The sequence below is a fragment of the Seriola lalandi genome, unplaced genomic scaffold (genome assembly GCF_002814215.2).
Source record: "Seriola lalandi dorsalis isolate HSWRI2012SDOR001 ecotype SW California unplaced genomic scaffold, Sedor1 jcf7180002054926, whole genome shotgun sequence".
NCBI lineage: Eukaryota > Metazoa > Chordata > Actinopteri > Carangiformes > Carangidae > Seriola > Seriola lalandi.
The window spans coordinates 53,423-67,087 of record NW_019525478.1 but is presented as its reverse complement, the minus strand read 5'-3'; the positions used below and the strand labels follow the sequence as shown (position 1 = coordinate 67,087).

The window sequence follows — 13,665 nt, the reverse complement described above, 5'->3', positions numbered from 1 at the left end:
TTCAGACCCCCCCCCCAACACGCTACTCCTTTTGTTTTTGTTTATTTATTTGATTTCTTTTCAGAATAAATTCAGCACATCACAGTTTAAAATTAAAACAACATCATTAGAGAGACTTTAAATGCTCAGGGGGGTGGGGGAGGGGGAGTGCGTGTTAGAAATTCAGATGACGGCGTACAAAGAGTGGGAAGTGACTGTCAGAGCAGAAATCCTTTAGAAAAGATCATCAAACATGAATTAAACCGAATCCTGCCACAGAGGGGTGACATGGCAGCTCTAACCAAGGGTCCCACAAACCCAGCCCCACCCTCTTCACGTCGGAGCAGCATCAATCACTCTACCTTAGCTTAACTAAAGGAAGTAGTCGGCTCAGGCCAGTTTCTGACCCCCCCCCCCCTTCTTTTTTTGGATGTGAAGACTGGGTAGTTTCACTTTTTCTCCTGTAAGTGGAAGCTTAGGAGTAAAAGGAGAATAGACGGGCTCCTACAGAAATGAAACGTTGTGTTCTTTGGCTTGGGTCGCACTAGATATTTACAGAGGGATTGAGTAAAACAAATTTAAGCAGTGAAAGAAGCCTGTTGCGTCAGATGACTGTGAGTTTCGAATGTGCAGCCAACGCTAACTGTTGCGCTAACTCCATAAGTAGTTCTTTGTTCACTGAACTCACCACATTGTGCAGGCGCGGCTAAGCTAAGTAGACCGTAACCAAAACATTGTCACAGAGACGGACTTTACTGATCAATTCTGCTGTACTTTGACATGTCTTTTTGTTTGAGGTAAGGGCGGCCGTGTCGCACGTAGATATGGTCACCAAAAACAAAAAAAATAAAATAAAAGATAAATCACGACGTACGTGAAGCATGTGACTTCATCAGATCCTTGTGGAGCGATGAGACAAACATAATTGTCACGTTTCCTTCATGTCATCCATCATTTGTGGTTTGACTGCTTTAATTGCATCGTTTCATTGCGCTCTCTTCTTCTGAGAGCGTTTAGCGGCACCAGACTGTATAATTGGAGCCGCCAACCGTTTATCTCCGTGAACCAATTCATAATATTAAGAACAACATAACAACAGCAGATGAACCGTGCTTTCATTTGCATTTTGTTTTGTACTTTTTTTGGGGGGGGGGTTAGAAATTGTCAGAGGAAACTTCTTCTGGCTCCTATCGTGTTGCCATGACGACTGTTAATAAGGAATGACTTGCACCTTGCACGGTCGAGGTGGAAGCTTCAATTTTTATCCTAAGCCCACCGTTTAACAAACTTCTATGGTGCTTCCTGTTTTTGCTGAGCTTTAGTGTCACTATCTCCTCGCTCCTCACCTTTTTAAAAAAAAATTAAAAAAAATAAAAAAATCTATTGCACAACTATTTGCGTAACAAATGACACTGTCGGCGTCAGAGTGTAATGCCAGGTTTTTAGAGTGGAAACTGCCCATTATGCACATCTGTAAAACACAGCTCAATGTAAGTCCATGTACATCATCATTACATTTTTTTTTTTTTTTTTTTTTTTTTAATGACTGTTTCTTCAGTGTGTAATGACAACTGTTTTCTGATGGTTGGATTCAGCTGCGCCCTGATTGCCGTCTTCACGCTCCTCTCCTCTGTAGCCTCAGACTCTCTTAATTGGCCTCCCTCCTGCATTGTTTCCCCGTGTCTACCATTCCAGTGGTTTTCTGTACACGTTCTGTTTTCGGCCGTACGTCAGCCCCCCTTATATGTTTTCATAAGGAGCCTTTATAGGTATAATTGTAGTGTTGCCTTCCTGCTGTGTGGCTAGCTGAGGACTGCTTATGCACAGGAGGGTCTGCAGGTTTCCCGACACTTAGCTTGGTTTAAGCTGAGGTGACTTGTGTGTGTGTGTGTGTGTGTGTGTGTGTGTGTGTGTGTGTGTGTGTGTGTGTGAGTGAGAGCCATGTCATGCCGTGCATTACCCTGCAGCCGGTCTCATTTTGTCTTTGTCGTTTCCTCGTTCCTGTCTGGACTACGAATGTAGGTGTTGTTGCCACAGCCTTACCTTTTATAGAAGTAAAAATTTCCCAGTTGTTCATGATTCTTTCTCTTCTACCTCATGTAGATTAATTGCATTGTGACTTCTGGACTTAGGGAACAGAGTGCTTGATGCCCCCCCCCCCACCTCTGGAAACACCATCAAATCACTGTTAAGCTCTTTTTTTTATATATATTATACTCATGTTGTCTATGACGTTTGGGCAGAAACATTGTGGAAACACACAGAAAACTGTCACCTGTTACCTTGTCCACCTCCCTCAAAGCCTCCAAGTGTGCCCAAACACACACACACACACACACACACACACACACACACACACACACACACACTTATTCCTCAGTGATGTTAATAGTTGGAGTGGAGAGCAAGGTGTCTCAGGGGGCCTGTGCGTGTGTGCGTGCACATGCTCGGCTGAGTGTTCAAGAAGAGTGCGACCAAAAGCGATGCATTCCAGATGTTTTAGAAATGAGGTGGGTTTCACTGGAACGTAACACATTCCCAGGGATGTTTGCGGAAAGAAATTCTTCCTCATCTGTCGAGCATGTTCTGCACCCCCACCACCACCCCCACCCAGGAGGGTATGCATCTAGTTTAGTCGTCTGTTTTCACTCCTCTCTGTCTCTTAATGGGGCTTTCGTCATTAAACCCTCAACCCTGCATGTGTGTGTGTGTGTGTGTGTGTGTGTCCCTTGTGCAGCTGTAAACACCACGCATAAGTACATGTTGGTGTGTGAAGCTGGTGATTTGCGTATTTAATTTTGTCGACACGTCTCTTTAGAAGTTTCGTCCTCCTCCCGTTTCCTTGCGGGCAAAAACTGCTCCGGCTCAGGCCTAAAGTGATTCAGGGTGATATTTGAAATGGTGTGGTTGTGTGTCTGAGTATGTGTGGCATGGGATGGGGGGTGGGTAAGATGAATAGGCAACGGCTGCATATTGAATGGCTTAAGCTGCAGTCTGCCACTGTGGGTGTGCCTTTGTCTATTTGTGTTAGCAAAGTAAAGTCTGAGCACTCTCACCTGCACACGAGGGGAGTGCACCAAGCCAGAGAAAAGGCACATAAAAAACCAGCTAGGACTGCGACTGATCATTGTTTTAATCATTGATTAATCTTCTAATCGGATATATAAAACATCAGAAAATGGTGGAAAAAGTCCAAAGTGACATCTTTACATCTTTGACTTGGTCCAAACATCAGCCCAAAGTCCAAGGAGATTCAGTTTGCTCCCACACAAGAAAAGAAAAGCAACAGAAGCTGAAACCACGAGAATATTTTGAGAGTATTTTCCAGTTGTTTTTCTATTAATTGATTAATTGGCTTATTTTTTCACCTGCAAATCCAGCCCTGGAGCTGGTCGTGACATATGGCAGCATGGCGCCTTTCATATTGCAGCTGACATCTTTAGACCAGTCGGCTATTACATTACAACAAAACTAGGACCGTATGTCAACATTGTGGATGGATGGGAACAATTTAGGGTAAATTAATGGCTTTTCTTAAACAGTGCAACAGTGGTGTGTCATTCTAGTTCCAAAATATATTCTTTAGTGCTCCAAAAAACTATTATTTTTCACTATTGATTAATCTGCTGTGTATTTTTAGCAATTCATCTTTTTGTTTGGTCCATAAAATGCCAGATGGTCAATAACGATGCCAATAATGAAAAATACACAATATAATTCCCCACATATGCAATATTAAGTCCACTGTCATGTGATGTGTGAGTATAAAATCCTCGAATTGTAGAAGCTTGAACCAGCAAATGTTTCTGCTTAAAAATAACTAAAGCAACTAAAAAGTTACAGATTAATTTTGATGGTTGCAGCTCTAGTAGCGTTTAATTTTCCTTTTTAACAGTTAAAAGACACAAACATTTAAACTTAAATTTAATCAGGAAGTCACATTGAGATTGAGATCTAATTTAAAAGTAAGAATAGGAAAAAAAAAAAACTTAATTTGATTAAATTTGATAATAAATATTATAATTTTCCAATAATGAAGTAATGCAGAAATAAAACAAGTAAAAAAATAAAAAGAATACTGTAAGGTGATATCCAGTCCGTACATGTTTGGATTTCTGGCTTCTCTCGCACTGAAAATCTTAAACTAACTCGAGATGACTCCTGATTCTCTCCAGTCGATTCTCAACGTATGTGCACAGGAGGTTTCGAGTTTCCACTCCACACTTTGTCAAGTCGGATCACCACTGGTTTCCCAAACTTGTGTAATGTCAAAAAGTCATGCTGCTACAGTACGTACACGTCTTAACCGTCGGGTTTAAAGTAAGCCCAGACTTTCTCCCTCTTCGGCAGCTCAACGTGAGATCAGCCTTGTAGCATCAAACTCTGCACATACATCGCTCCGCAGAGTGAAACTCAAACATCCGAGTGAAGTGATAATGAGCGAAACACACTTTTGATTGGAGTGAGACTTTCAACCGTATCACATCAATGTCTTTGAAGCGGTGAAGCTTTTTATTTTTAGCACAGTTTCTTTAAGATGACTGCTGTGAAAAATATGAGCTGCTCTCTCACTGCTGTGGGTTTTTATCAGTATATATTTTTACAAATATATTAATCTTGTCTCATCCTTATCCAGCCCAATACCAGATCAGTATTCAGACCAATTAGTGTCTGTTCCTCAGCAAACCCTATCACAGAAACAAGCTAAGCCGAAACTGTATTTCCATGTGCCTGACTCACTGGCTGTAACTCCAGACGCCCAGGTGGTTACTGAACTTCCATCCACACACATACAGCAGGGAGGGTGTAAATGGCTCTGCCTCATCACCTCAGCAACCGCCTCCATGGCTCCTGGAGTAGATCAACAAGATCAAGCCTCTCTGCTGCAGGCAGGCTGCTTTGTGAAGGAGAGCGAGAGACAAAACATCACCTCCTCTAAGCTGAGAGGCTGAACGTTGTATCGACGAATACACAGTGACATGTTTTCGTAATCTAATGATACAACTAATACAGGTCTTAATTGCTCTAAAGCTTCAGTTTTTAACGTGCAGCTTTGGATTTGCTTCCTCTGCTGTTGCTGACAAGGTGTCTTGGCGTACACTGTTGGCATTCTGTGCTATAGAAATGCAATCTAATTGTAGGCAAGCGATGGTTTGTGTAGTCTATACCAAAGTTAGTCTGTGTGTGACTCAGACCTGTGATGCAGTTGTTCTCTGCAGTGTTTTCTTACTTCAATCCTGAACTAGACAAATCATTTCCTGCTTGCCCACCCATGCACATTCCTGCCACTTTTCTAACATATGCGTCTGAAGTAAAAACATAAAACTTAAAAGTAAGTAAATGAGCCGTTTCAGACGGCCGTGCTGGTCGTCAGCAGGATTGTTAACCTCCTAACTCTGATTTTACTATTTGTGAATTCAGTGTTTATGTTAAATTAACCCTTGACTCTTACTTTTTTTCAGTCCTCTGTGCCAAAAACCTGGTGAAGAAGGACTTCTTCCGTAAGTACCTGCCAATCACAGCTGTTTATGATAAACCTGTCTGTTCTTTTCACACCCTGTTTTCCCTCCTGGTTTTGTGGATATATGCTGCGTTCACTGTACAGACCTCTCGAGACTGAGAAATGTGGTGCTCTTTGCTGTTAGCTGTCAACAACACAATAGGATCCACTTACACAGCCATTTCAGCAGATGTGGATGGTTTATTACACATGTCCTTGGTAGAAGGAGAGTGTTGTCTACATTGTGCTCTAAACACAAAAATGTGGACTGGAGCGTGAGCCCTGACATACTGTGTCTGATACACTGCATACTTTTCCACAACCACCAACAGCCGGTTCATTTAGTCCTCTAAAGACTTAATAAGTCGTGTGTAGGTGTCTGCGGTGCTGTGAGTGTTTTGGTGTGTTTGGGTCGGGCTGTCATGGTGAATGAGCATGTAAAGGTCTTCTGCTCACTCAGGTGATTTCTGTGGTGCCCATTCCTGCCATTCCAACGCTCAGGAGCTGAGCAAACATTCAGTCAGGGAGCTGGTGCAGAGCAGCACTGAAACTAAAGATAAAACTTGTCTGTTGATGCATTTGTGTCCGTTAGTGTTCGTGCTCCAACCACATCCACTTATTTGCACCGAGGTTCATTTGCATTATCATTATTCTCTCTCTCTCTCTCTCTCTGCTTTGAGGAGAGGTGAATCATGTTGTGCACAAAATGTTGGAAATAAAAACAGATGTCCATCACAAATCATCAGAAGCCAAAGTCTTTCTGCACTTTGTTTTTAATAATGTAAAACAGGGACTAGAGAGCAGCTTTGCGCAACACACCCAACACATATGTTGCAACCAGCAAAGGTTTTATAATTTTCCTGATAACTGCTATTGATCATCTAACTTGGAATGGCCATATTGCAAAAGGACCTCATTTGACATCAAAAGACAAACATTTTGTGGACGTAAATAATGAGTAATCTGTGACGATGTCTGGAAACAAGCGCTGTAAACACCACAGCATCTGTGTCAGCTGTATTTACCCCCATCTGCCGCGTAGCAAGCGAACACTGCTGTGAAACGTTGTCATGTGTGTGTCATCAAACAGTTTGTTATCTGATATTTATTCTTGGTCAGAGTGGCTGAGTGTACGGCGTCGCTGTGTTCTCTTCTCTCTCTGCAGGCCTCCCCGATCCCTTTGCCAAGGTGGTTGTGGACGGCTCGGGGCAATGCCACTCTACAGACACTGTGAGGAACACACTTGACCCCAAGTGGAATCAACACTACGACCTGTGAGTCAGAGCTTTTATTTTTTATTTTTTATTCTTTCATCGCACTTCACACAGTCATTTCTTGCATCTGTTTTTAGAGAGAAAGAGAGAGAGGAAAAAAAAATTAGATTCCTTCTCGGTTTATTTGAATACCTCCCACCTAACTAAAGACTTAATCTGATTACAAACAGCAGTTTGAGGCAATACTTGTGCTGTTACAATGCCTCACAATTTTTTACGTCTTTCTTTATTTAACCTTGATAAGTGAGCACACCGAGACGTGTCGGGCCAGTGCCATTAACGGGACCTGAACAGTAACAGATGTAAACAGCCGTTGCATCTGGCCTCTCACTTATCTAGATTCTCTGTAATGACATAACCCTGCAGCGCCAGCAAACAGTCTAAAAATGTCCCTTGGAACAGTATTTAAAGCGCCGAAAAGGAGCGGAGTCTCCAATAGTATTTTCTTCCATTGACTGAAACACGTGCATGTCTTGTTGCACCCTGATTGCCTTTTTCCCAAAGATGGTTCGTCCTGTGAAAGTAACCTGGAAAAAAATAGAGACGGAGCGCGTGAGTGAAAATGTGAGAGTGAAAGTTTCCAGTATTCGCCCGGTGTTTATCCAAACCGTCATGCGTAGCCAACAGCAAGAGGAAGCACATGTCTCCGTTTGTTTGGTTGCCGGGGATACAGGACCCTCTCTCTACATGGCTGTTAAATTAGCTGCTCATGTCACATTTGACAAGAGGGAAAAAGTCACGCGCACGTACGCACACCTTAAAGATAAATAGATGGAGGGGAGAACACAGACTCGTGGCCTCGGCGGAGCTTCTCTGCATCGCTTCGTACCAGGAGCCTACGGACGTGGCTGCCTTGGGTTTATGAGAAAAAAAAACATCGCTGTACCCACTTTACTGTCTGCCGGTGTTTGTCCTCATGGCCAGCAGAAGGACTCTCAGACGGTGTGTTGGAGGAGACGGGTTTTAATTGACTGAGAGCAGCCTAGAAATCCGTCTGGCTGGCTCACACTTATTAAAATAGGGCCTGCAACACCTGGTGTTCCCGATACAGCCTAGTGCATTAAAGCTGTTGGCAGTGACTCTTTTTTTCCATTTGTTATATGTGCTCATGTGAGGGTGTAGAAATCCTGTTGAAGTGTGCCTGTTTATGTGTGTGTTTGTCTGTGTGTATGTGTGTGTGTGTGCGCGCCCTCGGGCTTGGTTTCGTTGGTCAGCCGCAGCCAGCAAACTGGCCCGTGAACTGTGACCCTTCAGTTTTGCTGCAGGATGTGGCCGACATGCCAGGGATAGCAGACACAGTCGGTGTGGCTGCGTGCCACTGCGGCTCATTCTGCCTGAACCGAGTGTGTAAAACAGACAATGACTCAAGAACCACATGGAAACATCAAGGGAAAACGTTAGCATTACAGTCACTCCCGCTGAGGACAAGGACGCAAGTAATTATTGGTAACTTAATGATTTCTTTAAGAGGGTCTTCATCTCCTTACTGAGCACCATGACGTTGTTTTCAAGTGAGTCTCCTGCCACTGCAAACTCACATTTGGTTAAATGGACGCCCTTCAGATTCAGCATTAATAAAAACTATATCTGCAATGTTAAGCACCCAGTCCAGACGACAATTATTTACACACACTCATCCATCTATTTTCCTACCAGTGTCTGAACTGGTGGTGGACTGAATTTCTGTGCAAGCACCCGGTTAAATAGCATCACTATTAAAGGCTCTATTACATCCTCAGTAGTACTGCGTAGTATAAGTAAGGCTGCGGAGAAGGAAGAGCTTTAGTGCCACAGTGCAATAGAAGAATAAGAGATTCCCCTGATCTATATGTTTATCAGAGAACTGATCGGTTCCAGGGTGTTGTTGATGTCTGTATTGTGTGTGTGTGTGTGTGTGTGTGTGTGTGTGTGAATTCTCACCGTGTATCACGTTAATTAACAAATATCCCCCCTGGTGTACTTATTATACTTTCGTTTCAAACTACAGTTAGTTTGAATCTTTCCAGAGCAGTTTCTCGAGATGAACTCAAGTAACCTTTCGTTGACATGTTCCAAATATGCTCATTTCATTTCATTTTAAACCGGATGTTATTTCACCCTGTTGATTATATAAAAAGCAGATATTGTAACAATAATTTTCTCATACAGTTGAAGTGTATGAATCACGTTATTTCAACCAAACTGTTCAAACCTCTCTGTTCGCCTGCTGATTCATTTTCACACTTCCTGTTGTAGTGTTCAGGTCTTACAGCTGATTCAATATGTGGATTTTTTTAATAGCAAATTCCTTCTTTCTTTATTAAATCACTTGAGCACCCCCACAGTCTTTCCACATACCTACTGCCTGGTGAAGTTGTATCTCCCTGAAGCACATTTAACCCTCACACCCTGACTTTACTTTACAGTGTTAAGTTTAGCTAACAGAGTCCTGTTCACAGGTGTAAGTCCACGTATTAAAACACCTGCCAACCTGCTGAGTGCGACGGCAAGGATCAAGTCCCAGGTTTTGAATCGTAGTAGTCCTCCTGCCCTTATTGTTACGTTTGTATCTCAGATTGTTAGTGTTGCTGTAAGGCTTTTTTCTTTTATTTTGACCATATGTTCCTGGCAGGAATTTGGTGCAGAAAAAAAAAACAAAAAGCTACTAAAAACAGTGCTCAGGATGCATCTTGCATGAATACAGTCTGCCAAATAAAAGGATGTATTTAGAAAGCACATCTGCCTCTTTAAATCTGCTGGTTTTTCCTTTTTATTGCAATTTTCCCATTGTCTCTTATGCAGTGTGTGTGTGTGATTGCCTGCAACTGGTATTAAAAATCTTAGCCAGACTAATGAATTTTATTACATGGAGGGTGATCCAGATGACTAGGGTTTGGTTATAATACTTCCCTCCCGTCACGTCTGTCTGACATAGCAGCTCTCTCACATCGCACCCCAGACAGGCATTTGGCATGGACTCAAAATGTCCAGACGTCTTACTCACAGCCCCATTGTTTCATATCCCTTTTAGTAAGCAGCATGATAATTACAGTGGGATGTAGTCCTGCCAATCGTACAGATGATTAGTTTTTGACTGAAGGAGGGAGCCCACCCGAGCAGATGTGCCACAACAGGTTCACATGGGTGAGACTTTATCACGTCCCGGTCTCGCCTGACACAGGAGGAGAGGCCGAGACGACGGCGGGTATGAAATGTACAGGAGGAGACGGGTACACGCCATCAGGAAATAATCTTGTCTGTTTTATTTAGCTGCCTGTCGTTGTCTGTCTGAATACAGTGTAATTACCTGATCAAGTTCTTTACTGGCACAGCAGGCAAAGGATTGTTCCTTTAACATTGTTGTTTTTGGCTAAGATAGTGGATTGGCTCTATGGATGGCAGATTGCCATGAAACCTGGTACAAACACTCATGGTCCCCCTCAGGATGAACTGTAATAACTTTGATAATCCCTAAACTCTTCCTGCACAGCTTCAGTAATTTAGAATAGGAGGCAAAACTCCCTCAATTTATAAGAGTAATATTACAGCCCTCTACATTTGACAGCGTGATTGATGACTGTTCATACCTAATTACGTTTTCAATTAACAGATTTAATCAAGCTGGTCATTTTTACCTTTTTTTTTTTTTTTTTGTTTCTTTCGTTCCCATTTATTATGAAAAGTTATTTTTACTTTTGTAAAAATGTTATGTTACGAGCCCCAAAAGGGGCTCGAGAGCTGAAAGGTTGTTGTCAGCCTTATTTTTAAAAAAGCCAAAAGACAAATGTTGACTCTTTTCCTGCGATCTGAAACACAGCCACAGTTTACAGTGTTTTCTCAGTTGTAGTAGGAAGTTTTTTTTTGGCTGCTCATCCAGTCATTGTAATTAAAAAATTTTTATCTCCCCTCTCTCTCTCTCTCTACTGTATCTCCGCTCCCTCCGTCCGCAGATAAATCACTTCTGCTGATATGTGCGGCGGGCTGCTGTGAATATTATAAATGATTCACAGGATCACAGTCTGCTTACGGTTTTCTGTCTCATACTCAGACGCTCAGGGTCAGATTTACTGGCTGGAAAATCCCGTTCTGCCTCCCCACCTTCCTCTTCCTCCTCCATGTCCTGACTGTGTCTTGTAATGCGTCCTTGGCGAGGTAGACTTTAGCGGTAGCCTCTGTGGCGGATGTGTGTCTCCCCTGCATTGCCGGGTACATCCTGAGCGAGACTCTTTGTCAACATGTGACGCGTTACATGTTGACATCACCACTGCTTCTCTAGTAAAGTCCAACAGCTTTAGTTTAATGAGCAATTATGTTTCGGGGCGAAGATTATCACAGAAACTGAAGCTGAATCACAGACGCTGTTCGTTAAAACCGGTCACATCGGTGATTCTCATGGTGTCGAGGGCAGAGCCTCTCAACGCTGAAAATTAACTATGTCTCCTTTCATTTATTCCCCTCAGATACATTGGAAAATCAGACTCCATCACCATCAGTGTGTGGAATCACAAGAAGATTCACAAGAAGCAAGGGGCCGGGTTCCTGGGCTGTGTCCGCCTTCTGTCCAACGCCATCAACCGCCTTAAAGACACAGGCTGTAAGTGTCAGACCGTGGCTCAGCTGCAGCATCCTGTCTACGCACAATCGCATTTTTAAGTTGATTTATTGCCGTTGTTAATTTTACAAATCTCTGACCTCTATGTGACGCTGTCTGGTCTGTGTAAGAATTGAATGTAAGACTGCGAGATGTAAGCCTTAGGTGTTGCTAAGGTTTCCATAGAATATAAGCTGGTACAGAAATGGATACTTAACGGCTAATATCATAAATATTTACATACGTTTACTTTCAGTCTTTCTAAACAAAAGGCATTGTGGGTATTTTTGAGGTCTGAGAGCATTTCCTTCGTCACAAAACTGTTGCAAAGTTTGTTTTTATATATTTTAAGTCAGTAAATCAGTCTTCTTCTTCTTTGCCCTTATTGTAGCAGAATAGGGTGAAACCTGAGGCAGGATGTGAATCCCGCCACACGTGTTCCTGCATGTGTCCTCTCGCGCGTGCATTAAACAAATAAAACAAAGGACACACTCATAAAAACCATCACTCCATCCTGCTACCAGTGGTCCAGAGCTCCACAGGTTACCATTTTAAAAGCTTTTAGCGCAGTCGAGGTCCTCGTAGAAGAACCGGGGGTTAGTGGTAAATATCAGTATACTCTATATATAGTGTGATTTTATTAGAAACAAAAAACAGACACAAATTTGTTGGTGCTGTTTTACTCCAAAATTATTGTCTTATACCTCAGTGCAGGATGCAGGCAGCTGTGATGCAGTGACTCTGTTTTTCCAGATCAGCTTATTCTGACATTATTAAATTGTAGCACAGATCTTTTTACCAAACTATTCGTGACTTGTGTGTTTTGCTTTTTTTTTTTTTTTTTTTTTAAGCTATTTACGTGTCGTTCTCATTCACTCAGTTCATTACTCTGTACTGCGGAGGAGAATAACTTCTGAATCGCTTATCGCAATTATCCATGAAACGTCAATCGTTGGTACCGAATGATCCGATTGCCGGAGCCCTAATTGTAAAAAATGAGGCCGCATCCATCGAGGCAGTCCTTGTACCTGTAGTGTGATAAGAAGCAGAGGTTAATAACCCGGTGCTGCTGTCAGGGCTAAGTGACTGAACATAGAGTAGCTCCTTTTAATGTCCTGTCTGCCTCACTAGGGCTGACAGAGGCCAGACCAGGGTGTGAGAGGGGTCAACACTCTGCCCCTGCCAGAACAGGAAGAGCCAATCAACATCACCCTGCAATTACAGTAAAAATGTCTCATGTCAGAAGCTAACTGGATAAATGAGATACAGGCTTTAGCAAATGGCTCCTAGTAAAAGCAGTGCCAGACAGTTGTAGCTTCAACAAAGCGGTCTGGAGTGATTTTTTTTTTTTTTTTCTGCGTGGTGAGCCGGTACCTGCTCGCCGGGCCCGCGGCCTCGTAGGCCTGAACGGGAAAGAATCCCACCGGTTTTTCCTAGAAGCCCCCTGACACTGTTGTTTTCCTGGAGCGACACAGGAAACCTGAACCCTGTGCCACAGCTGTGAGTGGTTTGCCTCTGCATTTCCTTTCTCCTCCTGGCCTCCCCCTCACCCCTTGCGTCTCAGCGTCGGTCTCCTACATAGACTGGCAGCGCCGTGCACACACGTACATAAACACAAAATGCCGTTGTGACTAACCTCCCTCTATCTCTGTCTGCCGATCTAGACAACCGGTCATTTCACGCAGACATGCATAATTGTACAGCTATTTAAGTGTAAGCGTAGATTTAGTTGTGTTCTCTCTGTTGTGGTCTCTCCCCCTCCGTGTATTTGTCATTCTTTTGTGTTTTGTGCGCCTTTAGCAGCAGTTTGAGTGTTGTCCCCCTCCGCAGGCCTTAGTGAGGGCACAGGGCTGACTGCAACATTTGTGTATAATTGCAGAGTGTCTTTGGTTGACTGTAATGTTTATATATAATTGCAGAGTGTCTGCGTTTTCTCGTCTTTGTGTATATGACTGCACAAGTATTTAAATGTATATACTTTTATGCATCTCCAATGTGTGAGTGCACTTTTCTGCATACGTTTTTTACTGTGTGTGTGTGTGTGTGTGTGTGTGTGTGTGTGTGTGTGTGTGAGCTTTGTGTTTTCTCTGCGGCTGCTGACCTCTGGCCAGCCTTGTAACGGTTTGACCATTGCCTGTTTTGGTCCCTGTTTAGTCTAGACAGACATCCTGAGCTGATCTGCATGGCACCCAGACAACAGAGAGCAGATAGTGGCATTTCTCATGTCTGCAGGCAACTTGGACATTTTTTTTTTTTTTTTTTTAGGTCTGTTTTTTTTTTTCTTTCTTTCCGCCTGATCTCTCTCTTTCTCCCTCACTCTCAAATTCCACAGACTTTAAGAA

General features: G+C 42.9%; 1 protein-coding gene across 1 annotated transcript in view; it reads left to right on the top strand.

The window, feature by feature from the left end:
• The window catches only part of smurf2 (SMAD specific E3 ubiquitin protein ligase 2), a 46,107-nt gene that overhangs the window by 16,546 nt on the left and 15,896 nt on the right, over nt 1–13,665 (top strand). The window contains exons 2-4 of the mRNA XM_023431659.2: nt 5,442–5,480; nt 6,645–6,753; nt 11,193–11,326. Of these exons, the coding sequence (XP_023287427.1) occupies nt 5,442–5,480; nt 6,645–6,753; nt 11,193–11,326 (282 nt within the window). The remainder of the gene's footprint in view (nt 1–5,441; nt 5,481–6,644; nt 6,754–11,192; nt 11,327–13,665) is intronic.